A 26,375-nucleotide genomic window follows, 5' to 3' on the forward strand; every position below is an offset into this window, starting at 1 on the left:
GTTTCAATAAGAAACTTTTATTGAAGGTCATAAGGGAATAAGAAGAATTTAGTTGAAATATATTGAGTATATCCATGCATCTAACTAGATTCCCACTCTTTGGCATGCATCTGATTTAGGATGCATGAGCAGTTCCCAAACTAGCTGAATAGATTGTTAACTGTTTTTATCTCCCCATATAAATGCCACATTCCATTAACACACATAACCAAAATCTGAGTATATGAAATATCTAGGCAAATTCAGTGAGACAAAAAGTAGATTAGAGGTTACCAGGGATTTGTAGGGAGAGAAGAATTGGAAGTTATTGCTTCATGGGTACAGATTTTCTATTTGGGGTAATGAAAAAGTGTGGAAATAGTGGTAATGGTTGCACGGCATTGTGGATGTAATTAATTAACACTTAGGTGTACACTTAAAATGGCAAATTTTAAGTTATATGTATTTTTTTTTTAATTTTTTTTTTTCAACGTTTATTTATTTTTGGGACAGAGAGAGACAGAGCATGAACGGGGGAGGGGCAGAGAGAAAGGGAGACACAGAATCGGAAACAGGCTCCAGGCTCTGAGCCATCAGCCCAGAGCCCGACGCGGGGCTCGAACTCACGGACTGCGAGATCGTGACCTGGCTGAAGTCGGACGCTTAACCGACTGCGCCACCCAGGCGCCCCTAAGTTATATGTATTTTACTACAGTAAATAAAACATTTTTGACCATGTATGGTTTATAACGTGTTCAAAAATAATAAATAAAAATTATAATTTAGAATTGTACATCCTTCACATGAAAAAGTTCATTAATTCTGTTCTTCTGATCACAAATGTGATCTAAATATCCAAAGTTGTTCCTTTTCAGAAAATAAATTTGAAAAACTTGAAATGACTGAAAAAACACCAAAAAATCAAAACAAACTTCTTACTTTAATTGGCTCAGGCTGCATCACAGGTGTAGGCATAGCGATGGCACTTGGAGCATAAACCTGGTGATATGTTGCTTGAACTCCATGATCAGAATAAGGCTGTTAACAAAAAAAGAAAAAAAAATTATTGCTTTTCATTTATTAATTCAAAATATTTATTCAGCATTACAATGTACAGGAATTTTGCTACCTAATAGAGGAACACAAATGAAAAACACACTATCTTTAATTAATTTATAGACTGATTGGGGATAGCTGAGTAGCCAAAATTACCATAAATCCTATGAAACGTATAGGAGAAAAGAAAAGAACTACTTTATTTAGCTTAAGAAAGTCAGGGAGGTAGTCAGGAAAAGTTTTCTAGTGGAATTGATGCTTGAATTTGAAGAATTAGGGAAAGAAGATGGGAATAGTATGTACAAAGACAACTAAGAACACACCTCACTTCTCCAGGTATGCAAGAAGAAAAAGCAAATTATGTACCAGGGAGAAAATCAGGCTGGCTTCAAACTTCTTAACACCAGAGAAGAGTACACCGGAAGTTCTATAATTAAATAGTGTTGTTAAGGGTTGAATTGTGTTCCCTCAAAACTTCTGTTTTGAAGTCCTAACCTCTAGTACATCAGAGCGTGACCTTATTTGTAGACAGGATATTTATAGAGATAATCAAGTTAAATGGTCATTAAGGTGGAACCTAATCCAGTATGACTGCTATCCTCACAGAATCGAGAAATTTGGACACAGAGACACAGACAAAGATAATGTGAAGACACAGGGGAAAGATGGCCATCTACAAGTTAAGAAGAGAAGCCTGAAACAAATGCTTCCCTCATGGCCCTCAGACTGAACCAATCCTGCCAACATCTTGGTCTTCAACTTTGAGTCTCTAGAACTCTAAGACAATAAATGTCTGTTGTTTAAGCCATAATTTGTTGTACTTTGTTCTGGCAGTATGATGTAGCTATTTTACAGCTAGTGTAACTGTCTTTCAGATTTATAGACAACAAACAATATTCAACAAACAAGTATGTAAGAAATCTCTTAAGAGAATGTAACAACCACAAGCTTTCTTTAACAATGAGTTCTTGAAGATTCAGTCAACCAGGTGATGGAGGGTAAGATGAAAAATGGAGAAATCCTAGTAGAAGTAGTGATAGTAACATTAAGATCCAATTGTGGAAATTATTGTTCCAGAATGTCATCATAATGTTATAAACATTAGTAATATAAAAAAGTAATATAATACACTCTAATTGGGAGGTGGGTGTTAATTTTCTAATCTTTCATAACACTGATTTAAAACATACCTGTACAGTTCCTGGCCCATAGATGGTAAGGTAAGTAATGATTTGGAAATGTAGTTTAAAGACACTGAACATGATATTTACAATTTGTAGTTATGAAGTATTTTGATTTACATTTTAAAGGAAGATTTTTTTTAGATTATTTTCTTCTTTAATTTTTATATGCTTTTAATTGACAGAATGTTAGTAACAATACAGATTGACAGGCAAACCAAAAGAAAGAGAAGTATTTGGTACCTTACTCTTTCAAGGAGATCAAGTCAGGGATTAGCCTAGTACAGTGAACAGCTAATTTCAGAAATGGTTCAGAACTAGTTAATGAAGAAGTCTAAGTTGGAGCATTCTTAGATATTAAAGAGGAAAAGATGTGAATAAATCAAAGAAAAAAGATGTGCAGCTTCCATGAGGGTCTTAAATATCTTTAGAAAAGAAAAAGAAATAAAATATAACGATGAGGTAGTTATAGATAATTTACTTTGAGACTAATACATACCTCTGGAACTGAGGCTTCCATCAGAGTCAGTGGAGGAGGGACACATCCACCATCTTGTGCGATTTCCACCGGTTGATAAATAACCTCAGAAGGTTGCAGGTATAAGAATGGAGCAGAAGATGCAGGAGACTAAAACACAAAGCCATATTTCCAAATCAAATATGATTCCAGTTAAACCAAATAACTTACCCAACAGATGACAGAAATATTTGTTTCATAATTTGCTGAAGTTCTTTTCCAGGAATAGGATAGAAGTATCTTAACAACAAATAAGGAGTTCTTGGTTATTATAAATTCCAATTGTGTAGATGTGATCAAAGAACTTTATCACTGGTAAATACTAAAGTTTCTTAATGCTTCAGAACCTCATTTATAAATTCAGATAATAATGATATTAAGATCACTATTGAAGGTTGTAATAATATAACTTACAGTGTTTAAATTGGCATAAATACCTATTCTCAGCTTTGTGACTTCACATGGGAATGCAAAATGTCATTAAATAGTCTTTTTGGTGGTATACTGTTTGTATCAAAAATTGAGAAATGGAATTTTACTAAGGAGCATAGTCAAACTGAAGAAAAATTTGAAATAAAACTGGAAAAATGCTACATTTCCCCATAATATTAATAATAAAAAGTAGGGGCGCCTGGGTGGCTCAGTCGGTTAGGCGGCCGACTTCGGCTCAGGTCATGATCTCGCGGTCCGTGAGTTCAAGCCCCGCGTTGGGCTCTGTGCTGACAGCTCAGAGCCTGGAGCCTGTTTCAGATTCTGTGTCTCCCTCTCTCTCTCTGACCCTCCCCCGTTCATGCTCTGTCTCTCTCTGTCTCAAAAATAAATAAACGTTAAAATAAAATAAAAAAAAAATAAAAAGTAATTTTGCATGTTTATATAAGTACTCACTTTTTAACAAAATGCTTTCACTAACACGATCTCATGTGATCTTCACAAAGATCAGGTAAAGAAACTTACAAAGGTATGGTATCATTACTTCCATGTTACAAATGGGGAAGCTAAGAAATATAGTAATTAAACAAACTGCCACAGGTATCACAGTTACTAAATAGAAAAGGAACATCTCAAATCTAGTTCTCCTGACCTTAATATTCATATAGTCTTCATAAAAATACAATTAAAAAAGTTAATATTTACCTGAGGAACGCCCCACTGCCACTGTCCTGGTAGGCACTGTGCAGGGGCCTAAAATGAAAAACAGAAACAAACCCACCCACATTATAAACAGGGGTCAAAACTGGATATCTACATGCAAATAGAATGAAGTTGGATCCCTACACTTCAAACTATATACAAAAATTAACTCAAGTTGGGTCAAAGATCTAAAAATGTAAGAGCTAAAACTATAAAACTCTTAGAAGAAAATATGTGTAAATCTTTGTGAGTTCGAATTAGGCAATGAAAAAAAAATATATGACATGTAGCATTCTTTCTCACCCCCTGACACTTTAAAAGCACTGGGTTGAGCTTTTCTTCCTTGACCCTAGATAAAAATTAGGACAGAGCACTTCTTGGGGTGTGGCAGATTCCAAATGCGGACTCTCTAGTTAGGTAGTTTACTGGATTCTTTGGTGATCTCCCTGCTGAGAACTTCTAACTACATTTCTAGCCCTTGATTCTAGAAGTCTACTTCACACATATTCTTTCTTTATTGGGGTCATCTTAAAGTTTTTTGAAAAGGGTCTCTTCTGTGAGGTTCACATCTTGCTCTTGGGACATATAAACCTTTCTTGTTGTGAGTAAAAGTTCAACACATTCCCACTGTAGCCTTCTCTCCAGGCTCTGCCTCCAGAGACTAGTTCAGCTGCTTCTTTGGACTTTTTTAGTCCAAAGTCAGGTGCATTAAGCTTTCTTAGTCATTCTCTGATGTCCTCTTTACTTGGTTGAGAAGAAGGGGAAATGCCATAGCATTCTAACAATTCTTTTATTCAAGAAAACCTTGCTACCAATCTCCCTCAGCAATCTCAGCTTCCCCTCATTGTGTTCAAGGTGGACAATAAGCTAAGGGTCCTCAAACTGGTTTCACAATATTTGGCTGGTCGTGTTAAAAGCTGCAGTACCTAATGTTTTGTCTTTGAGGCTTCTGCTAAACTTTTGAGGCAGCTTAGAAAAAGTGATACCACATATGTATTTTAAATATATGCCATTAAGTTATTTTCATCTTTAGTAAATGAAGGAAATACTTTAGATATTTTATATTTAGCATGCTAATAGAATTGATAACTTTATTTAAAAATAAGCAATATAGCATAATAATATAATATACACTAGAGTGCCTGGGTGGCTCAACTGGTTAAGTGCCAGACTTCAGCTCAAGTCATGACCTCACAGTTTGTGGGTTCGAGCCTCACATCAGGGTCTGTGCTGACAGCTCAAAGCCTGGAGCCTGCTTTGGATTCTGGGTCTCCCTCTCTCTCTGCCCCTCCCCTGCTTGCACTCTGTCTCTGTCTCTCTCTCAAAAATAAACATTAAAAAAAATATAATATACATTAACATATGATAATATAACAAATTTAAATAAATTTAAATTTTAAATTCTATCTAAAATAACCCTCCCTCCCAAAACTGAGTCTAATACTAAAAAGAATTCCAGTAAACTTAACACTTGATGTGGGTGTATTTTAAAAGTTAAAAAAAAAAAAAAAAAAAGAAACAAATTCTCTTCCAATATTCCAGAAGTAAGAAAGAATGTGATTTTATTTGTGAATGCTATAGATCAGAGGTTGGCAAGTAAAGGGCCAGAGAGTAAATATTTTAAGCTTTGCAGTCCATAGTATCTCTGTTAGAACTACTAAACTCTGTCATTGTAGTACAAAAGCAGCCAGAGACAGTAAGTAAACAAATACAAGATATGTAATACAAATACAAGATATGTAAACAAATCTTTATTTGCAAAACACCAAAATAGTCTGGCATTATGGATCACTTATCACCAATCTCCCACAGAATTAACAGAAGAGTGTTGGTTAACTAAAAGAGGCTTATTTTAATATAGATTATGTTAAATATAATAGCAAGGAAGTAATATAATGTTAACAATAACATTAAAAAATTAGCCTGTGACCCTGAATGTGTTATCTGTATGTTGCTTTGGGAATTTCTAAAGACTTTTTAGATTAAATGTTAGCCAAATGGAGCAAAACTGACCTCATTACATTTGGTTAAATGAAGCAAACATTCTACCTTCTTGTATGATATTGTTTAGTTCCCCATAAGAAAAAAAAACCCCACTGTTATCAAGGCTTAAGTATCTCATTTTAATTACTAGAGTTATTGCATGAGAAAGAATACAATGAAATTTACCCAAAAAGGACTGAAGGTATTAAAGAGAATTTTAATTGTAATTTCATGTTTACCTGATAGTGATACGCAGGTTGCTGATAAACTGGCTGAGCTACCATCACAGGGGAACTAGATACAGAACGTGACTATAAGAGGAAAAAAAAAGTGAAAAATTATTTTAGGCCTAAGCAAAATTCTTTAAAATAGTTTTTACAAAATTTATCTCGAATTGTTACCTAAACCCAGTCAACCTGTGGTCTATGGTTGGAAATGTCATTTTTCCACCTGTTATTGATAGAATTACCAACCCCACTTAAGTCTACTAAAATCATCACAGTAGTCCCACTTTTATTTGGTTTCATTTCCATGGTAATGCTAAAACCACCACTAGAAAAGTTGTTTAGTCCAGACTATGAAAATATAGTTCTAAGAGAATTTTTTAAAAGAAAATGGCAGTTGGACTTAAGGTGATGATGCCTATTTCCATCATGAGACCAGCAATAGATAATGTTAACATACAGAACTGAATGAATAATCACATCTAATTTTGCCACTGATTTCCCACTACTTACAAATAATTAAATCCTATTCCTTTGTTATACATTTAATTAAGGCAAATACATTTCTTATTGAAGCATTTATCAAATTCTGTTTTATTAATTTGACACTTAAATGAGTTAATCATCCGGGGTGCCTAGGTAGCTCAGTTGGTTAAGCGGCCGACTCTTGATTTTGGCTCAGGTTATGATTTCCTAGTTCGTGGGATCAAGCCCCATGTCCAGCTGTATGCTGACAGTGTGGAGCCTGCTTGGGATTCTCTCTCTCCCTCTCTCTCTGCCCCTTCCCTGCTTGCTTTCACGTGCACATGTGCTCTCTTTCTCTCTCTCTCTCTCTCTCAATTAATAAACATTAAAAAAAAATAAATGAGTTAATCATCCAATAAACTTCAAGTGATTTCTCTATGTTTGAAAAAGTACACATAACACTTAATTATTCAAAGTAATAGAGTAAACCCCAAATTAGGTTATTTAAAATCAGACTAATAAAACAGGCAAATTGTATTACAGGATAGTTAAAATAAGCTTTAACGATAGCAGTTAAAATTCAGTTTCCAATATGGGATCTAACTTATGTGGTTTTATTTTAGTTCTCACCGTACCACCCCACCCACAAAATGAAAAAAGTATCATTGTACAATTTTCAGACTATCATATGTTAATAAAATTGTAAAGAGATTAACATTAGAAAATAATGTAATTTACTATATTAATTTATTTAATTTCTAATAACAAAGGGGGAAAAATCTCAGCAGACATAGAAAAAGCATTTGTTAAAATTCAATACCCCTTATGCTAAGCGAAATTAGTCAGAGAAAGACAAATAACATATGACTTCACTCATATGGGGAATTTAAGATACAAAACAGATCAACGTAAGGAAAGCATAAAGAATATAAAAACAGGAAGGAGGATACAACATAAGAGACTCTTAAATATAGAGAACAAACAGAAGGTTGCTGGAGGGGTGGTGGGAGGGGGGATGGGCTAAATGGGTCAGAGGCATTAAGAAACCTACTCTTGAAATCATTATTGCACTATATGCTAACTAACTTGGATATAAATTAAAAAATAAATAATTAATTAAAAAATAAATATGTCTGGGGTGCCTGGGTGGCTCAGTCGGTTGAGCGTCCGACTTCAGCTCAGGTCATGATCTTGCAGTGTGTGAGTTCAAGCCCCTCGTCGGGCTCTGTGCTGACAGCTTGGAGCCTGGAGCCTGCTTGGCATTCTGTGTCTCCCTCGCTCTCTGCCCCTCCCCCACTCATGCTCTCTCTCTCCCTCTCTCTCTCTCTGTCAAAAATACATAAACATTAAAAAAATAAAAAAAAATAGATATGTTTAAGGAAAAATATTCAATACTTTTTCATGATAAATTTAATACTCTTTCTTTCTTAGCAAACAGAATGTAAAACACCTTTCTTAATTGATCAGGGTGACTTTGCCCCTCTAGGGAACATTTGACAATACTTTTGGTTTTTATAGATGTGAGGAGGCTAGGACACCGCTAAACATCCAATGTACATGAGAGCCTCCAACAACAGAGAATCATCTGGCCCCAAATGTCTGGTGCTGAGGTTGAGAAACCTTCGTTAAATCTAAGATTATCTTCCAAAATCTACAGTATATGTATACAAAACTTAATGGTGAAATCACTAAACTTGTTTCCTTTTTCAAGGACAAGGGCATGTTGTTATATAAATACTGTAGCAGAGACAATGCCAGTGCAATAACTCAATGGGAAAAAAAATGAGAAAAGAGCAGAAAAAAATAACTATACTGAATAATAAATGATTGTCTATATAAGAGTTTTGAAGGATTACTGATAGAATATGAACACTTAAAAATCAAAAGCATTACTACCTATGAGTCTCAACCTATTAGGAAATGTGATTTAAAAAATGTCATTCTTAAAATTAACAAAAACCATAAAGTACTTAAGAATAAATCCAACAAAAGATGTACTAAACTATTTCCTGGAGAAAGAAAATTTTATGGATAGATGGAAATAAAAAACCTAACGAAATGTTTGTGGATGTTAAAATTCAGTATTATAGGGGCGCCTGGGTGGCTCAGTCGGTTGAGCGGCCGACTTTGGCTCAGGTCATGATCTCGCAGTCTGTGAGTTCGAGCCTCGCATCGGGCTCTGTGCTGACCGCTCAGAGCCTGGAGCCTGTTTCAGATTCTGTGTCTCCCTCTCTTTCTGACCCTCCCCTGTTCATGCTCTGTCTCTCTCTGTCTCAAAAACAAATAAACATTAAAAAAATTTAAAAAAAAATAATAAAATGCGGTATTATACACAAATTAATCTACATATTTAATGCAATTATAATAAATACCCAACAAAGGCTTTTCACAGAATTGAACAAGCTGGATTATAATATTTATATTTATAAAAATAAAGACTTAAGGATAGATGAGAGACTCCTGAAGAAAAAAGTGATAGGGTTGCCCTACCAGATTTTAAATAGTTCTAAAGCAACAGGACCTAAAAGAGAATTGGGCAGGGCAAACAAATACACCAGTGGAATAGAACTGAGAGCCCAGAAGAAGACCCCACTCCACCCACACCCCAGAAGTGTGGCATTTCACAGAGGATTCATTTCAAAACAGTGGAAGATGATGAATTAGTCAATATATGAACTCCAGATTTAAGATCTAGATGTGAAAAACAGCAACACTATAGTATTTTACAAATAAAATATAAAATATCTATATTTGAGTAATAAGGAAGTGTTTTTTTTAATTAAAAAATTTTTGTTAATGTTTATTTTTAAGAGAGAGAGAGAAAAACAGAGAGAGAGAGAGAAGAGAATGAGCAGAGGAGGGGCAGAGAGAGGGGGAGACACAGAATCCAAGCAGGCTCCAGGCTCTGAAGCTGTCAGCACAGAGCCTGACGTGGGGCTCGAACTCACAGACCGTGAGATCATGACCTGAGCTGAAGTCAGATGCCCAACCGACTGAGCTATCCGGGCGCCCCAGGAAGTGTTTTTTTTTTTTAAACAAGATACTAAAAGATGAAGCCATAAAGGAAAACATTAATATATTTTTTAACATTAAAAGAACTAGCATGTGACAAAGACAAAACTTATAAAGTTAATGGACAAGCCACAAACTAGAACTAACAAAATTCATACATGAACTCAAGAAAAAGACAATAATCCCCAATGGAAAAAAATAAGTAACCCCACTGGACAAAGGATATGAAGAGGCACCTCAGAGAAGAAAGTAGAATGGCAAATAAATACATGAAATGTTAAATCTTACCAATGATTAAATAAAAAAAACAACATACTATTTCATAATAACATTGGCAAAAATGTAAAATTAAAGGGTTGGCAGATTATGGAGAAATTGCAGCTTTCATTAACTGTAGCTAAAGTGTATATTTGGAAAGCCATTTGGCAACATTTAGTCAAAGATGTTTATACTTTATAATGTGAAATTTTACTTCTATGCATATATTGTAGCCTAGACCAAGTTAGTATGGTAGGGACCCCTCCCTAAGGAGAGAAAAAAAAAAGAGAGAGAGAGAGAAAAGGAAAAAAAAAAAAAACCCACAAAAAACAAGGTAACCTGGCTATGTGCCTATGTGACAACATCCCTCATGACGTTGTAAACTGAGAACACTTAATCAGACTACATGTGTGTGTATGTTACCATATATGGGAGACAAAGAAATAGAAAATGCATAAAAAACCTATGCTACATGTTTGGTGCTCAGTTTTTTGGGTATGAACCCAACTGAGTGGTGCCGGCATGAATAAAGTTGCTTTCTGGAAATTAAAAAGCCTCGGTGTCACGACTCTCTGTGTGAGAATCCTGCTACAGCAGGAGAATACAAAATTTTTCCAGTGGTACATAGGCATGAATAAGTTTAAGAGTATTAATTTTTTTTCTTATAAGTTTATTTATTTATTTGGAGAGAGAGGGAGAGAGAATGTGAGTGCGTGAGCAGGGGAAGAGAGAGAGAGAGGGTGAGAGAGAAATCCCAAGCAGGCTTCGCACTGTCAACACAGAGCCCTACGTGGGGCTTGTACTTACAAACTGTGAGATTATGATCTGACCTCAAATCAAGAGTCAGATGCTTAACCAACTGAGCCATCCAGGTGCTCCAAGAGTATTAATTTTTAGATCCTAACACATGTACTCCTTCCTGATTTGATTTGTGAATATGTCTGCGTACTATGTGTCTGTCTTCTTTTCATAACTCTCCTTTCACAATTACCCTTCTCCTTCACAATGAAAGACACACTTCTCAATCATCCTGGATCTGTTATAGTGCTTTGTTCTGGAATATAAATACCAACAGGGCATGAAACAATTCAAGAAGGCAATGCCCTTAAAAAATAGGAGATAGCAAAGCAAAAAGAGTTTATATAAGAAATATTAAAGAGGAGGAGTGCCTGGGTGGCTCAGTCGGTTAAGTAACCGACTCTTGATTTTCACTCGGGTCATAATCTCAAGATTGTGGGACTGAGCCCTGTGGCAGGCTCTGTGCTGACAGCTTGGAGCCTGCCTGGGATTCTTGCTCTGCTGTCTCTCTGCTCCTCCCCTGTTGTCTCTCTCAAAATAAATAAACTTAAAAAAAAAAAAAAGAAATATTAAAGGGGAGATGGTCCCTTATTTCATAGAGGGAACTAAATAAGTTACATGATCGTCACAGGAATACATACTAACTCATTCATTTGAACTTAAACATTATAAAAATACTAAAGGTCAGAATTTTCTAATAGAAACAAAGTTTTATTTGGCTGACTAATTTTGTTAACTGAGTTCTAGAGCAGACATTTTCCATCCTTTTTTTAAAAAAGATTTTTTTTAAGTTTATTTATTTTTGAGAGAGAGAGAGAGAGACAGAGCGTGAGACAGAGAGAGAGAGACAGAGCGTGAGTGGGGGTGGGTGGCAGAGGGAGAGGGAGACACAGAATCTGAAGGAGGTGCCAGGCTCTGAGCTGTCAGCACAGAGCCTCACGTGGGGCTCAAACTCACAGACTGTGAGCAGTCTGGGGCTCACTGGGGGAGAACAAGAGAGAGAGAGAGAGAAGTAAGGCTTGATCCCATGACCCTGGGATCATGACCTGAGCCAAAATCAAGAGTCAGCCCCTCGACTGAGTCACCCAAGCACCCCACAACACTTCTTCTTAAACGAAATATACAGCTACAAAGTTTTATAAAAATGTATCTAAAATAAATCTACAATACTCCACAATATACAATATTCCTACATTATTTAAAATTTCAGGGGCTCCTGGGTGGTTCAGTTGGTTAAGTGTCTGACTTTGGCTCAGGTCATGATCCCACAGTTTGTGAGTTTGAGTCCTGTGTCAGGCTCTGTGTTGACAACTCAGAGCCTACAGCCTGCTTCAGATTCTGTGTCTCCCTCTCTCTCTGCCCATCCCTTACTCACACTCTGTCTCTCTTTCTGTCAAAAATAAGCAAACATTAAAAAATTAAAAAAACAAAATTATGACAAATTTAAGGTGTCAACTTAAAAATGAGTGAGACGGGGCGCCTGGGTGGCGCAGTCGGTTAAGCGTCCGACTTCAGCCAGGTCACGATCTCGCGGTCCGTGAGTTCGAGCCCCGCGTCGGGCTCTGGGCTGATGGCTCAGAGCCTGGAGCCTGTTTCCGATTCTGTGTCTCCCTCTCTCTCTGCCCCTCCCCCGTTCATGCTCTGTCTCTCTCTGTCCCAAAAATAAATAAATGTTGAAAAAAAAAATTAAAAAAAAAATGAGTGAGACTATTTATAATTTTTCAGAAAATTTTTAGAGGCTGTAGAAGAAAAAACTTTGAAGACCACTTTCCTAGACAAACTCTCACACAATACATACAAGAGCTAGATGTTCACTGCACTCTTGATTACAGAAAAAAAACTTAAAATGTCCATCAATAGGGGAATATACACTGATATAATGGAATATTATAAAATATTAAAAGTGAATTAGATATACTAGCATCAGCATAGTTTAATCTCTAAAAAATAATGTTGAATAGAAAAACTAGATTATTTACATAGTGTTTAAAAACCACCCAAAGTAATACTACCTATTGTTTAAGGACACCTACATGTGTAGAAAAACCATAAAATGATAGGAAAGACATTCTGGTTATATATTCTGGATATATCTGAGGAGAAAAAGAGAGTAAGAATGTGGGGGCAAGGAGACTTTACCTGAATTTCTCATATTTTATTTCCCCCTATTAAATGAACTTAAGTAAATATGGCAAAATGTTAACATCTGTTAAATTTAAGTGGCAGCTACATGGCGATTATATTATTATTTGTGCTTGTCTGTGGTTGAAATATCTCAGAAATAAATATTTTACAAAATCAATAGAATAGATGGAAAACCTTCTAAGATGAAAATTACTTACAGGCCAGGGTGGTGGAACAGAAGTTACCTCTGGAGTATGAAAATAAGCAACACCATTATGATAAGTGTAAGGATATCCAGTTGAAGTTGTTAGATACATTGTTCCAGCTGCAGGCATTATACTGGAACCTAAAGCAAAGATTAAATAATAACAATAACTAAAATGTTCAATTTTCTTTTAAAATGGTAATTTCTGAACATTTGAAAATGTTTATCTTAATACACCTATATAGTTATGGTAAAAATTGAATGTTGCAAATTAAAAAAAAATTCCATACGTTAAAGTATCTTTGAAATATATGTTTTTAAACTTACTATCTTAGAGCTTTTATTACTTTAAGGTGAATAAGAGAAAAAGAAACAAGTTCAAAAAAGAATACTAAAAATTCATTAACTTAGATTTTAGTACCAATGTAACGAAACACAAAGCTTAACAATTTAAATTATTATCAGAAAGGCCATTATTTTTATAAATATAAATTATAAAGTTAACTGAAGACTATAGACACTATAATAAATTTCCTAAGACCTTAGTAAGACCTTTTATTTGTAAAAGGCCAAAGATGATGAAATCAGTGAGGTTGGAAAAGATTCCATACTTTCCTGAAGGGATTTTGGTTCTACCCCACAAATTCTTTGGATCTACTCTCACTAGAATTCATTGACACTGTAACTCTTATTCTCTAGCTTCCCTTTGCTGTAACTGCTGCTGTTGCAAACATAACCACAAATCTTCCATGTGGCTAGTTCTGGGTCCCCATCTCTTTTCTCAGATCAAGTTATTACACTCCTCCCCCCAAATTAAAAAATATGTATGTTTTTGTCAGGAGAACACTTGGAAAATTTATATAAACCAAGTTAGATTAAGTACTTGACCAGCAAATTTATGTAAATTACTGGAACTGGCAATCCTTCTTCCAGTATATCAGTGATTCTCAAAACTTAACATACATTAGAATCACCTAGATAGCTTATTATCCAGGGCCACATTTGCAGAGATTTAGATTCAGTAAGTCTAGGATAGGGCCTGAGGATTTGCATTTTGACAGATTCCAAGTGAACTGTTACTGGCTGCAAACCACACTGTGAGTAGCACTGGCCTACCATTTTAAGCAGCACTACTGCTTCTCAGCCTTTATATTTTCACTGTATTTCATCTAGAGTTGTTACTGCTTACTTTAGTGATTCTTAATCCCATCCTTTTGAGAATCTGATGAAAGTCATGGAGTCTTTTCTCAGAGATATATACTGAAACAAAATTTTGCACACAATTCATGAAGTTCATGGATTTGCCTCCAAAGATAATCAAGGAACCACAGGTTTATCTGCTAAATGAATGAATGAATGAATGAATGAATGAATGAATGAATTTTAAGTCAGTACAGTTACAGGGCATTGAACTTGGCTGGTGATACAGCCAACAAGAAAAAAGAAAAAAATTGACATACCGTATTGAAGTTAGGCTCTTGTGGGAAAGATAGTTATTAGGTAACTAGACAATTAATCAATTAAGACAATTTTGATAAATACATTAAGACGTAGTGTAGTCTATTATACTAGGTAGTATGAATGTTCCAATTGTATTTAATTTGTGAGTAAATGATGTTTGGGCTGAGCTTTAAAGAATGAATGGGATTTTAATGGAATGGCAAAGAGCATTCTAGGTAAATAGTGTATATTAGGAGTACGGTATGTTCTGGAACTGAGATGAGGCTAGATGGCTAAAGCATGGGAAGAAAAATAAAGGACAGTTCAAAAATAAGCAGAAAATAACTTAAGATGTGCACTTTTGAAAGATTACTCCGGCTTCCTTGTGTATGATAGGTTGGAAGGTACCAAGACTGGATTCAGAAAGACCAGTTAGGAGGCTTTTCCAGTAATCAAGGCAAGGAAAGTGGGTAGCTCAGACTAGAATGTTGGTAATGGAGATGGAAAAAAAAGCAACAGATCTGAGAAAAAATTGAGATAAGAATCCCCTGTATCTTGAGAATCTACTTTTATACTTAATATTTATTTGCAGAAAAGTATAATAAGCTTTGGAGTCAACCTGTCCTAGATTTGAAGGTTAATGCCACTATTTACTTAACCCTATACTTTTCAAATTCACCACCTGATTGAAAGCATTCAGCATAGTGATTCATGTTTTGTTTTTTTTTTTAGCCACTTGTGGGTCATAATATGAACATTACTACTTATACCTACTGCTGGTGATAAAAAATGGTTACTACGTGTCAACAGCTTAATTCTTGGAACAAGAAAGAAGTATTAATCTACTGAGGACACTTCAGTTATCTTCTAAATTAACAAATAACTAAGTCAAAATTAAACCTGATTAACTTCTAAATTAAAATAGACCACCCAAATGAGTACAACTATTAATTTGTTAACAGATGTACAATAAACACCTAATGTTTTACACATCCCAGTGGACATTAGGACACAGCTAAGGAAGAATAAGAAAATTCAGTTGTGAATTTTCTAGCCAAAGACTGTTATAGAGTTTAATAAATATTTAGGTAAAAAGCAAACTGTAAAGATGCCTAATACAATAAATAGGAAGATTGAGAAAAAAAGAAGAGTAGAGTTGAAAACCTTGCAGAAATTTGAGAAAGGCACATAATATAGCCAATTATTAAAGCTTTAGGAATTGTTCCCTCTGATAATTATGACACATCTAGTTGGGTTATAGTACCTACCATGCAACTAAAGTTTCTGATATTGGTTCTTTATTTTTATTTTCAGTATTTTAAATTTAAATTTCTAATTTTAAATTACTTTTCTAATTATAAAAATTTCCAATTCATAATGCCAAATTACTTCTAATTACCTTTGTAATTTTAAATTATATTTTTATTTTAGAAGAGTTTTCCTTTAAAGATGTAATTATATGTAATATATGTAAGCACCATTATTTATGTAAAATTTTCCCTACCCCCTGAAAATCTAACATACATTAATTTGTAAGAAATATTCATTTGATCACCAACTTTGCTGAAATAACTTTATTAAATTAAAGAAGTCTGACTTTCTAATTAAATTCTAGAAAAAGTCTAATATTTCAAAAAAGAACCATGTAAAAATACTGGAAAATGCATTAGTTCTCAATACATACGAGGAATTCCTACTTGTTGTTTTCTTATTGCTGGACCAATGTTCAGTTTCTTATCTTTATAATTAAGTTTTTCAGCCTAGAATAAAAAAATTTTTTTTATTATTTTGGCACTACTGTTTTATAAAATCAATAGTGAAAAACTAGTGAGAAACATTTTTAAAATTCAGACTATAATAGTTTTGAAAGCAGCAAGGAATACTGGAAAGGACAAAGTCTTTGAATATTAAAGATATGGGTTTGAATCTTGGTTCCAATGCTTTGACCCTAGTTCTTTAATGGGAATACAGTCAAGCCTCTACTCATAGATCCCATATTTGGGAATTCACCTATTCATTAAAATTATTTGTAACCCCCAAATCAATACTTGTAGCAATTTAGTGATTACTAGTGGACATGAGCAGAGAGGTGAAAATTTTTAATTGCCTGACATATATGGTCCCAGCTAAGGTCAAACAAGGGAATACTCTGTCCATTCTTGTTTCAGCTCTTACGGTGAAAACAAGAGTCCGTTTCATGTTCTGTTTAGTGCCATGTTTTTTGCATTTTTGTGTTTTATGTTGGTGATTTTGCTATCTTTTTTATTTTGCTATTTAAAATAGCCCTCAAGTGTGGTGCTGAGGTACTGGCTAGTATTCCCAAGCACAAGAAGAATGTCATTTGCCTTATGGAGAAAATATGTGTTACATGAATTTAATTCAGGCATGTGTTACATAATGCTGTTGAACAGGAGTTCCATGTTAATGAATCAACAATATATATTTAACATGAAGTCTTTAAACAGAAACACATAAAACAAAGTTATGTATTAATTGGTTAATGCAAATAACGTAGGGGCATCTGGGTGACTCAGTTGGTGAGGTGTCCAACTTCAGCTCAGGTCAGATCTCAAAAGTTCGTGAGTTTAAGCCCCACACTGACAGCTCAGAGCCTGCTTTAGATTCACTGTCTCCCTCTCTTTCTGCCCTTCCCCTGCTTGTGCTCTCTCAGAAATAAATAAACATTAAAAAAAAAAAAACAAAGAAGAAAATAATGTAACCAGAAACTTGTGGGAACCTAGTCTTGTATTTCTTCTAGGAACAGCAGTCCAATATTTGCCAATTCAGTGTTCATGGTGACTTTAAAGAACATAACTAGTATGAATAGTGGGGATCAGCTGCATGTGATTTAATATATAATTCAAACTATTTTTTTCCTTAAAAATTAACTAACATTTACCAAATTTAGTTATTACACTGAACTGCAGGCTATAGACTTTTTCTATGAATGTTCTTAGTTTATATAACGTTTTTCACAAGAGGGAAGTAATCTCAGATAATTTCACTCTAGTGTTGTAGTGTTTGTAGGAATTCAAAGTGCTATCAACTAACACTTGAGAAAAGATATATCCCCAAGTTCTTAGTTTAAGCAAATAAAGTAAAAAATTATATTACAGCTTGACAAACAAACGCATGCAATGATTTAGAATTTTTCTATTGATAAAAATCTATGCTTAATCTTTTTTAAAAAGATATTTAAAAATATGTTTTTAAAAGTAATCTCTACACCCAACCTGGGGCTCAGACCTATAGACCTGAGATCAAGAAATACATGCTCCACTGACTCAGCCAGCCAGGCACCCCTGTTTAATCTTAAAAAAAAGCCAACAACTTTTTTTTTTTTAATTTGAGAGAGAGAGAGAGAGAGAGAGAGAGAGCGCAAGAGTGTGTGAGCAGGGTAGTGGCCAGAAGGAGAGAGAGAGAATGGCGAGCAGGCTTCACACTCAGTGTGGAGCCTGACACAGGGCTTGATCCCATGACCCTGGGATTATGACCTGAGCCAAAATCGAGAGTTGACCACTCAACTGACTGAGCCACCTAGGTGCCCTTAATCTTTTTTTAATTCAATTTTTTTGGAGACCAATGTTAGTCTTAAAATGCAAATAAGTTAAAAATTTTTTCTAGCAATTGATCATTGTACTGGAATGCTAATACTAAAACAAATATCCTAAAGGATTAGTTTCAAAAAAGGAAGTTGAATACAGTAAGAGATCTTACCTCTTGTAAAATTTTTTGTGCATCTTCTTGTGTTTCAAAAGTGATGAAACCATACCTAAAAAAATGCATTAATTATTTTCTTTAGAACATTAGAGTTATACTAAGATTAATTTTTTTTCTTTTAAGCATGGGTCACTGTAGTAGTGAGCAGTTTTCTAAGGTGCCCAGCATGCAAAATTTAAGAGAATCATTCACAGCTTAACACTGTCACCTCCTCTTAGAGTCAGGACACTAAAAAAAAAAAACAACAAACCAGGATCTTCAAACAGTTTCATATCTGACTTGTATATAAATCAGGAAAGCATGAAAGATTCAAGTTCTGGCTTACAAATTAGGATGCAATAAATTTTGGTACAGAGACATAATCACCTTTTAAAATAATAGAAGTTTGGCTTAAATAGGAATCAGAGTAGGGAAAAAAAATTTCAACACAAAATTTTTTTAAATTGGTAAATGTTTATTTATATGGATGTATTATTATTAGCATATCTAAACTGATAATGCAATTACTAGTATTTCCCAAAGACAAATAAAAAAATATGTACATCCCAGACTTTCTACCTGCTGTTTGCATGGATAATTGTTACCTCCAGAGTACAATTCATATAATATTCAAGATACAAATATATTTTGAATGCAATGTCCAAAAAGCCAAAACAGATAGACAAAACGATATGAAAGAGATAAAACAGTATATCCCCCTGCCAAGCATAATTTCTACTTAGGTAACTTAAGGAAACTAGAGTAGTGTTAAATATCTTGACTATTTTCTTCAATTCATAGTTACTGTATTATATAAAAAGTTTCTTCCTCTAACAAAGAATTTCTCTTTTTCTATTTGCCCAAACATTAAACAATGATTAAGGAAATACTTTTACACTAAATTTTTGATAGAACACATACACCACCCAGTGGAAAAGGCATAAAATACAGTTTACATATCTATGTTTTTAGTGGTAAAAAGTGGATATTACCAAAATATTGCAAATTCTATTAACCAAATACAAGAGCTACAATCTCACTTCTTCCTAATACTATTTGTCAGTCTGAGAAGTATCTCATTTGTTTAAAAATAACATCTCTCCAGGAACCCATCTCTTCCAAAGTGCTCACTTGACATTCTTACAAGTTGCTTCCCTCTAGTAGAATTTTCTATCTACCTTGTTAGTCATTTCTCTTATGTATGTCCTGCCTCTCTTTCAAGAAAATGGACATAATCCTTCACTGATCTCCACTGTCTTACCCATTTTTTTCCCATGGATATTTTATTTTATTTTTTAAAATTTTATTTTTTATTTTTAAAAATTTACAACCAAGTTCTGTCTTACCCATTTTAACTTTGCTATCAAACTTCTTAAGTAAGTACACTATGTAAACTACGTCTTCTCTGAGATTTGGCTTTTGTATAAACCAGTCCACTGCAATAGCTCTAAGGTCGTTAGCCATTTCTAGACAAATCCTCCTGATTTCTTCTCAATTTTTATTCTCTTTGATTTGGCAATTAAAAATCATTCTCTTTAGAGTTATATTTCTCAGGTTAGTTCCTTATCTCTGTGTCTAAAGCAGGCACACAATTCCAAGAACATCTGATTCCTTTAGCTTCTGGTTCCTTAGCTACTGGACATTAGTTACCCAACATTAAATGCTTGCTACATAACATTGAATAGTTCCTCAGCCAATGCAAGAATAGCTTCCTAACAAATTAAGGAATATTATAGTGTCCTCCCCTGTGCCAAAATACACACACACACACACACACACAAACACACACACACACAATGCAGATTAAAGGCAAGAAGAAAGAAGAGAGCATGAAATTCTCTTTTTAAAAAATGGAATCAAAATAAGTTAGCATACCAAATCTAGTAAGCCAATAAAAATACAATTGTTAATTCTATGTACTATCTATAGCAATACTAACCCTTTGGACACTCCAGCTCTGTCATTTACAATCTTCACTTCTTTTACAGACCCATACTGGGAAAAAAATTTTCTTAAATCATTTTCATTTGTCTAAAGGAAAATGAAAACACAAAAAATTGCTTTTAATAGCTTTTAATGGCTTTTAAAATATCCTCTAATTGCTAAAAAATGAAACAAGTCTTATGCTTGTTTTGGAGACAGAAAAGATTGTAAACAAATAGTAATATAAACGTAAGAATGCCTCTCAGCATAAAAACAGTATATAAAACCACTAAATTATTAAAACCAATGTAAATACATTGCTTTATGCAGTAACTATGATGTTAAACTATTATAATCAATGAAAAAAATTTAAGCTGAATTGCTTTAAAAACAAAAAGAAAGTTCACTCATATTTAAAGGAATTCTTGTTGGCCAGTTAAAAAAATAACTTGAATTAGGCACGGCTATAACTATAGTAAGGGCATATTACTATTGTTTTTTGTGGCTCAGAGAGGCCCATGGTCATGGCAGTGGAACTAAGTTGTTGGTGTATACCAGTCCATCTATTTTAATCAGCAGTCTCCAGAAACAGTAAGGTCTTAGGAAAGGAATACATTTCTAAAAGTACTTGAACTCAATTTGTGATGTCAATGAAGTAGCTACAAGATTTAGAGTTTTTAGATAGTTTATCTGTACTCAACATACATTTCAGCTAAATAATGACATCATAATATTCAAAATAAAAATCTGAATCATCATTGGACTATAATACACAAGATATCTACAAAGATGGTTTTAACTGCAGTAGTCTCATAATACACTCATTTTATCTTTTCCTACAATATTCACACTAAATTCATTGTAATTTCATTTTCTGTTTCAGGTATAACTACCCCATGGAAACTTTAAATATCTTTAGAAAAGAATTTCTTTATATACACAGAAAAAGGCATGCCCAACAGCAGTGCTATGCCTCTTATATACATTATCAGGTTTTAGTTGGTAGCCTACAGCCTGGTAAATTGGATGATGACAAATACTGAGATAATCTTAAGAATAACTAAATGCCTCTTATTTCAATAAACTCAAATGGAACCAATGCCAGAAGAATTTCTGTTAGAGATTTGAAAACAATTCAAACTATTCTCTGATAGAAGAATCACTAGTTCAATTTTGCAGCTCTACTTCCTAGTTGAAAAATAAGGAGACAAAGTCAAGATGATTAAGTATCAAGAGGGATGGGCTATAAGCTTCCAAAAAGAAGAGTTTTAAAAAGTTTGACACTGTTTGCTACTACAGAAACCTATCCAGGAACCCATCTCTGGATGTTCATTTCCTTGTTGTCATTTGTCTATGGTTTTGGAAACGGTATAAGTATCAGGGAGGGAACCCTAGCCATTACCTTAAAGGTACAACTGTGTTCTAACAATGGCCTCTTAAGTTCATAACGTAGCTGATAAAATTCAATAACCTAGAATAGCCTAACCATATGAATATTTCCATCTATTGATAATTTATTTAAAAATATACTAAGTGTTTATGATATAAATTAATTCTGAACAAAAATACTCAACTCGAATATTTATGGCAGCCATTAATATTTTTCATAGAAACAGAAAATCTTTTTAAAAATTAGCATTTCATTATAAATCATTTTTATTCATGTTTAGTGAACCAATGACATACTTGCTTAAAAATCATTATTTTGACAAATACACAAATACAGTATGTGTATCATTTCTCTTGAGAAGAAAAAAAGTATTTTCATCCAAATTGCAAAAGACTGATTATAGGGAAATAGTGAGTAATAAATGTTGAATTTATTTGACACATCTTTGGCACAAAGATTTTTTTTAATTAAGAAAGACAACTATCCCTGTAATTTTCAATATATAATATGGAAACTTGGAAATCTTTCTACATATCCACTTAGAAGTAAGGATATTCCACTTAAAATAGCATGCAGACCTTTCCTATAGGTGTTTACTACTACCTCCCAAATGGGGGTGCTAAAACATCTCACAAACTAAGCTTCTCTGAAAGAGTAGAATGACTGATTACATTATTAAAGTGTATTAATGTTAAGATGTTTTATTCTGACATTTTTTTTTTTTTTGTGATCAGATTCTAAATTAGATGGTGGAAAGCAATTTTGATGCAAGTTTAGGAGGTTATTCAATAGGAACTTGAGAATAAAGTTGGGATAAAGAAACAAATTCATAGGACTAAATTTTGTGTTTTTTTAAAAAATTGCGTTTTTTTTTGAAATTATTACCATGCATTACTTTTTTTTGGAGTATGACATAATAAAGTATAATTAGTGTGGTATGGTGAAATAAGGAATATGGAACTATGAGTCAAAATAGTGGGATTCTAGTCTTCACTCTGTCATGAAGCAGCTAGGAGCCTACAGATATATCAGTGAGCCTCAATTTCGTTGTATGGGAAATTACACATATTCTTTTTAACCAACACTGGTATTGAAAAGATTCTTTATAGTAAGATAATGTGAAACCTACTAATCATTATGGAAATAGCAATTGTTATTTTTGCAGTTGTACAAAAATTTTCTGAGAAATAAAATAACTTCTAATGCAAAAAATACACTATGTTACATGCATAAATAGGTACCTTAAAGTCAATTCCTCCTACAAAGATGCGATTAGGGATCACTGTTCCATATCTTGGGGCACTTGTTGGGTTATTCAAAGGCACAGGTGACACAGGATTAGGGGATGGAGATAATGAATCTGTTTGCGTCTGATTTGATGTTTGCTGTAAAATAAAATTCTTTTAAACTTTTAGCATTGGGTAGAAGTTTGATGCAGGCTGAAAACAATATCTTTCAAAAAGATGAGTCATTTAGACAAAATGTAATATTTTAGACTTCAATTTTAGTTTAATATTATGAAGATTATAATTAGAACTAATACTTTTTTTGGAGCAATAAAAATATGGGAAATGTAGAATCTACTCCACTACAGAGAAAATCTTAATTACTTAAAATGTTTCTGTGAATTATTATTAAATATACAATTTAAATATTATAAGTATTGAGGAATATTAAACTCAAAAAACAGAAAGAGAAAAGCAGCCCTGACAGCTGGGAACTGGCTTTGTTCTGGTGTTGTTAGGAGTTGGCCTCGAACTCACAGCTAGGCTATGGTTGTTCTCTTGTTAACAGGCATTAGGCAAAGTTACTCTGTGATTGTGATGGATCACAACAAAAACAAGACCATTCCATAACCATGTCTGAACTCTGACAAAAACAAAAGCATTGTCCAAACCATAAGAATGACCAAACATTCCTCTATTCTGGCTGATATATATAACTGCTCCATCTTTATCAATCACAGCTTTGGCTTCAATCTATTTTTCTTGCCTTCTAGATAAGAATTAGCAGAATTACTCCCACTTTCTGACAACATGCATCTCACAGTAAAGCCGCTCTTCCTTAAACCCTATCTAAAAAGAGCTTAACACAAGTCTAAATCCCATAGTAAGTTCTTTTCTAGCACCCTCTTACCAAAAGGCTCCATGGTGCATGCTCTTCCTTGTGGCAACAATTCAATACACCCGACTTTAGTGAACTACAGTATGTTCCTGGTAGTCTTTGGCTAAAGGGCACTGACATAAATTCTGACATTCAAGTTCACTGTTTTTTAACTCTAAAGTCAAAGTTTTAAATGCACTTGTCAATTTGAAGATTGAACTGATTTTGTAAAGAAAAAAGAAATTTACATACCTATATCTCATAGGCATAAATTTTTATACCAAAGATTGAACTCAGTACATACATGTTCATAATTCTAAGTTGGGGGCCTAATTTAGATTCTAATAAACATATATTAACATATATGCCTTTGCATAATGGCAAGATGGTAAGCTCTTAACCTACATCTCAAAAAAACAAGACTTGAGAATAGAATTTTGAAGAGAAACCAATTTAAGCACTTGCTAATTATTTTCGTTCTGGGAACATTAAACAGGCTTCTCAGACAGTCTAATGTACTAAATGAGTATGCTTCAAAAATCTTGGTTTCAGAATTTCAATTCTCTGAGAAACAAATACATGAAAATGAATTTCCAACATAGATAATGGAGTTGTTCTTTTTCATAGTTGCTCTCCTGTCTCACTTAATTGGCCAATAAAACCATGATCCCTAAGTCAATCCTTCAAGATATACAGAGAAATGACTAGGCCAGTAGTGACTACAGGGCTACAGGCTGGACCTCATTGAGTTCCATTCTGCATCTAGTGTTAAGGAGGAACAACACAAATTCCTAAAAAGGGAGTTCATAAAAACACCTATTAACCCACAGAAAAATCATCACATTTAATAACTGCTATGTTGTAGTTTCCAATTAAAGAAATTGGGGAACCAATCTTAAAAGCATTCTCTCTGGGCATTTGGAGGTTATTTGTAACTTCAGTCACTTTACTTCTAGGAGGTAGTGCAGAGAATGATGATTTTGGGATGCTTAGTTTTATTTTTCAACTGTGGATTTGCATTGCTAGAGATAATAGCATAGCTCTAGTAGATACAATCTTGTCTGTTTACAGATTGTAAAATTTTAAAAATCAGTCTTCATGAAATTTTCTTCTGAAAAACAAGTTCGACAGATGAATTCATTTGTTCTCCAATTTGTTTAAATAAAAGTCATTCCATTATTTTTCACAGAGAAAGGACATGAACAAAAGTGAACAGGTGCTTTATTTCCAATCTTGAGAAACTAGTTAGATGATACCGAGAAAGGAAAAACATCAACTTTTTATATCCTGTTCATTTCATTCTCATTTCTAAGGCTCCTGCTGTACTGTGGGTTCCTACTGCCTTATTTTTCTTCTTACCACTTATCACTTTCCAACATACTATATAGTTTACATATGTTTATTGCTTACCACTTTCCAATGTAGTGCAATGTTCATATGGGAAGGGATTTTGCCTATTTTGTTCACTGATCATTTAAAGTGGAGATTGTACATAGCAGGTGTTCAATAAATAATTTGTTGAACAAACGAATGAATCACTTCTCCCTGCTCATGATATCCCAACCATTAGGCAGAGGGTTTAAGAATACAATATGAAAAGAACCTAGAAAATAATGTTAGTAGTGACAAGGCTTAAGCAGAAATATCTCAATTCCTCAGAGAAGGTTGGCGATGCACTGAGCTAATAAAGCCTCAGATTCCACCGGTAATAATTTTGCAAATGTATGAAAAGCACTTAGGCAGGTGTTGTTAGATTAGAAGTAAGGGTTCTTAGTTTAGCAAAACTTCTAGCACTAAAGAGTTTATTAAAAATTTCCTTCAAAGTAATGTGCCCTCACTGCCTCCATCCCTTGAGAATTAACCTCGAAATCTATCATCCACTTTGCCAGCGAAGACAACGGGAAGAGGGCAGGCTAACCGTCGCAGTCAAGGCCTCGAAGCTCCTTCCCCTCTGAGGCCAGCAAGCTGAGGCGCTGGAGGATATGGCCGCTGCGACAATTTCCTCGGGTTCTCTCGGGTCATCGTGAACTTGGGCACTGACACGAGGATCCACCCCCTCCCCACCAAAGTGCGGGAGGGAAAAGAAGGCTAGCCAGCGAGAAATTTTGACCTGCAAACCCGCTAGCAGCAGTGGCTGTAACCCTCAACGGCACCGACCCGACGGTGGCCTCGAGCTTCGGCAACAACTCGGCACTCACGTGGCGCGCGCTGATTGGCTGCCAGAGGGGCGGGGGCGGGGCACAGTGGCACCTCGCCTCAGCGCCTCAGCTCCTCAGGCCTGCTTCGTCTCCCTCCCCTCCCCCACCCGGACCTCAGCGTCTCGGGCGCACACCCGGTATTAAAGTGTCTGGGTCCGTCCAGGGCCACGGTGCCCCACCCCTCCCTCCAGGTCTCTCCGGCCTTCCGGTCCCCACTGACTAGCCAGGGAAAGGCGGTGTCAGCCGCCCTGGCAATCCCTTGCGGTGGGCGTCTGGGCGGAGTCCGGCCTGAGCAGGCGTCAAAGACAGTGCCGAGCCCGGTTTCGGCGGGAAAGCTGTTTTTCTAGCCCAGCCCCGCCTGTTGTACAGGACCCGGCCACCCGCCGCCTCCTGAAACCTTCCGGCCATTTCCGAGGTCCCCCAGCCAGCCTACACCCGGTCCTGGCCCGGTGGTTCCCACCTTCCCGACCCCACGACCCGACCCGACGGGGCCTGCAGGGAGGCCGCTCTTCACGGTGGTCGATGGGGCATCCTGTCCACGTTTCTTCCCGAAAAAATAGCGGGCGTTTGGGCCCTAGACTTCACAATTCCAGCCCCTCAGGAACGGAGTCCACGTTGCTCCTTCCCCTTGCTATCCCGGGGCCGGAGGCCCTGACTGCCGTACTCACCGCCCCGGACTCGGTCTCCAT

General features: G+C 35.2%; 1 protein-coding gene across 1 annotated transcript; it reads right to left on the minus strand.

Annotated features, from left to right (window-relative positions):
- Window positions 1-808: 808 nt before the first annotated feature.
- Window positions 809-26,375, minus strand: BOLL (boule homolog, RNA binding protein). The gene is made up of 10 exons (XM_030327167.1): window positions 26,355-26,375; window positions 22,627-22,770; window positions 20,012-20,103; window positions 18,091-18,145; window positions 16,058-16,133; window positions 12,947-13,074; window positions 6,087-6,158; window positions 3,868-3,915; window positions 2,716-2,844; window positions 809-1,017 (listed from the first exon to the last, which is right to left on the minus strand). The coding sequence occupies exons 1-10, from the start codon at window positions 26,373-26,375 to the stop codon at window positions 901-903; spliced, it is 882 nt and encodes a 293-aa protein (XP_030183027.1). The 3' UTR covers window positions 809-900.

The sequence above is a fragment of the Lynx canadensis genome, chromosome C1, assembly GCF_007474595.2.
Source record: "Lynx canadensis isolate LIC74 chromosome C1, mLynCan4.pri.v2, whole genome shotgun sequence".
Lineage (NCBI taxonomy): Eukaryota > Metazoa > Chordata > Mammalia > Carnivora > Felidae > Lynx > Lynx canadensis.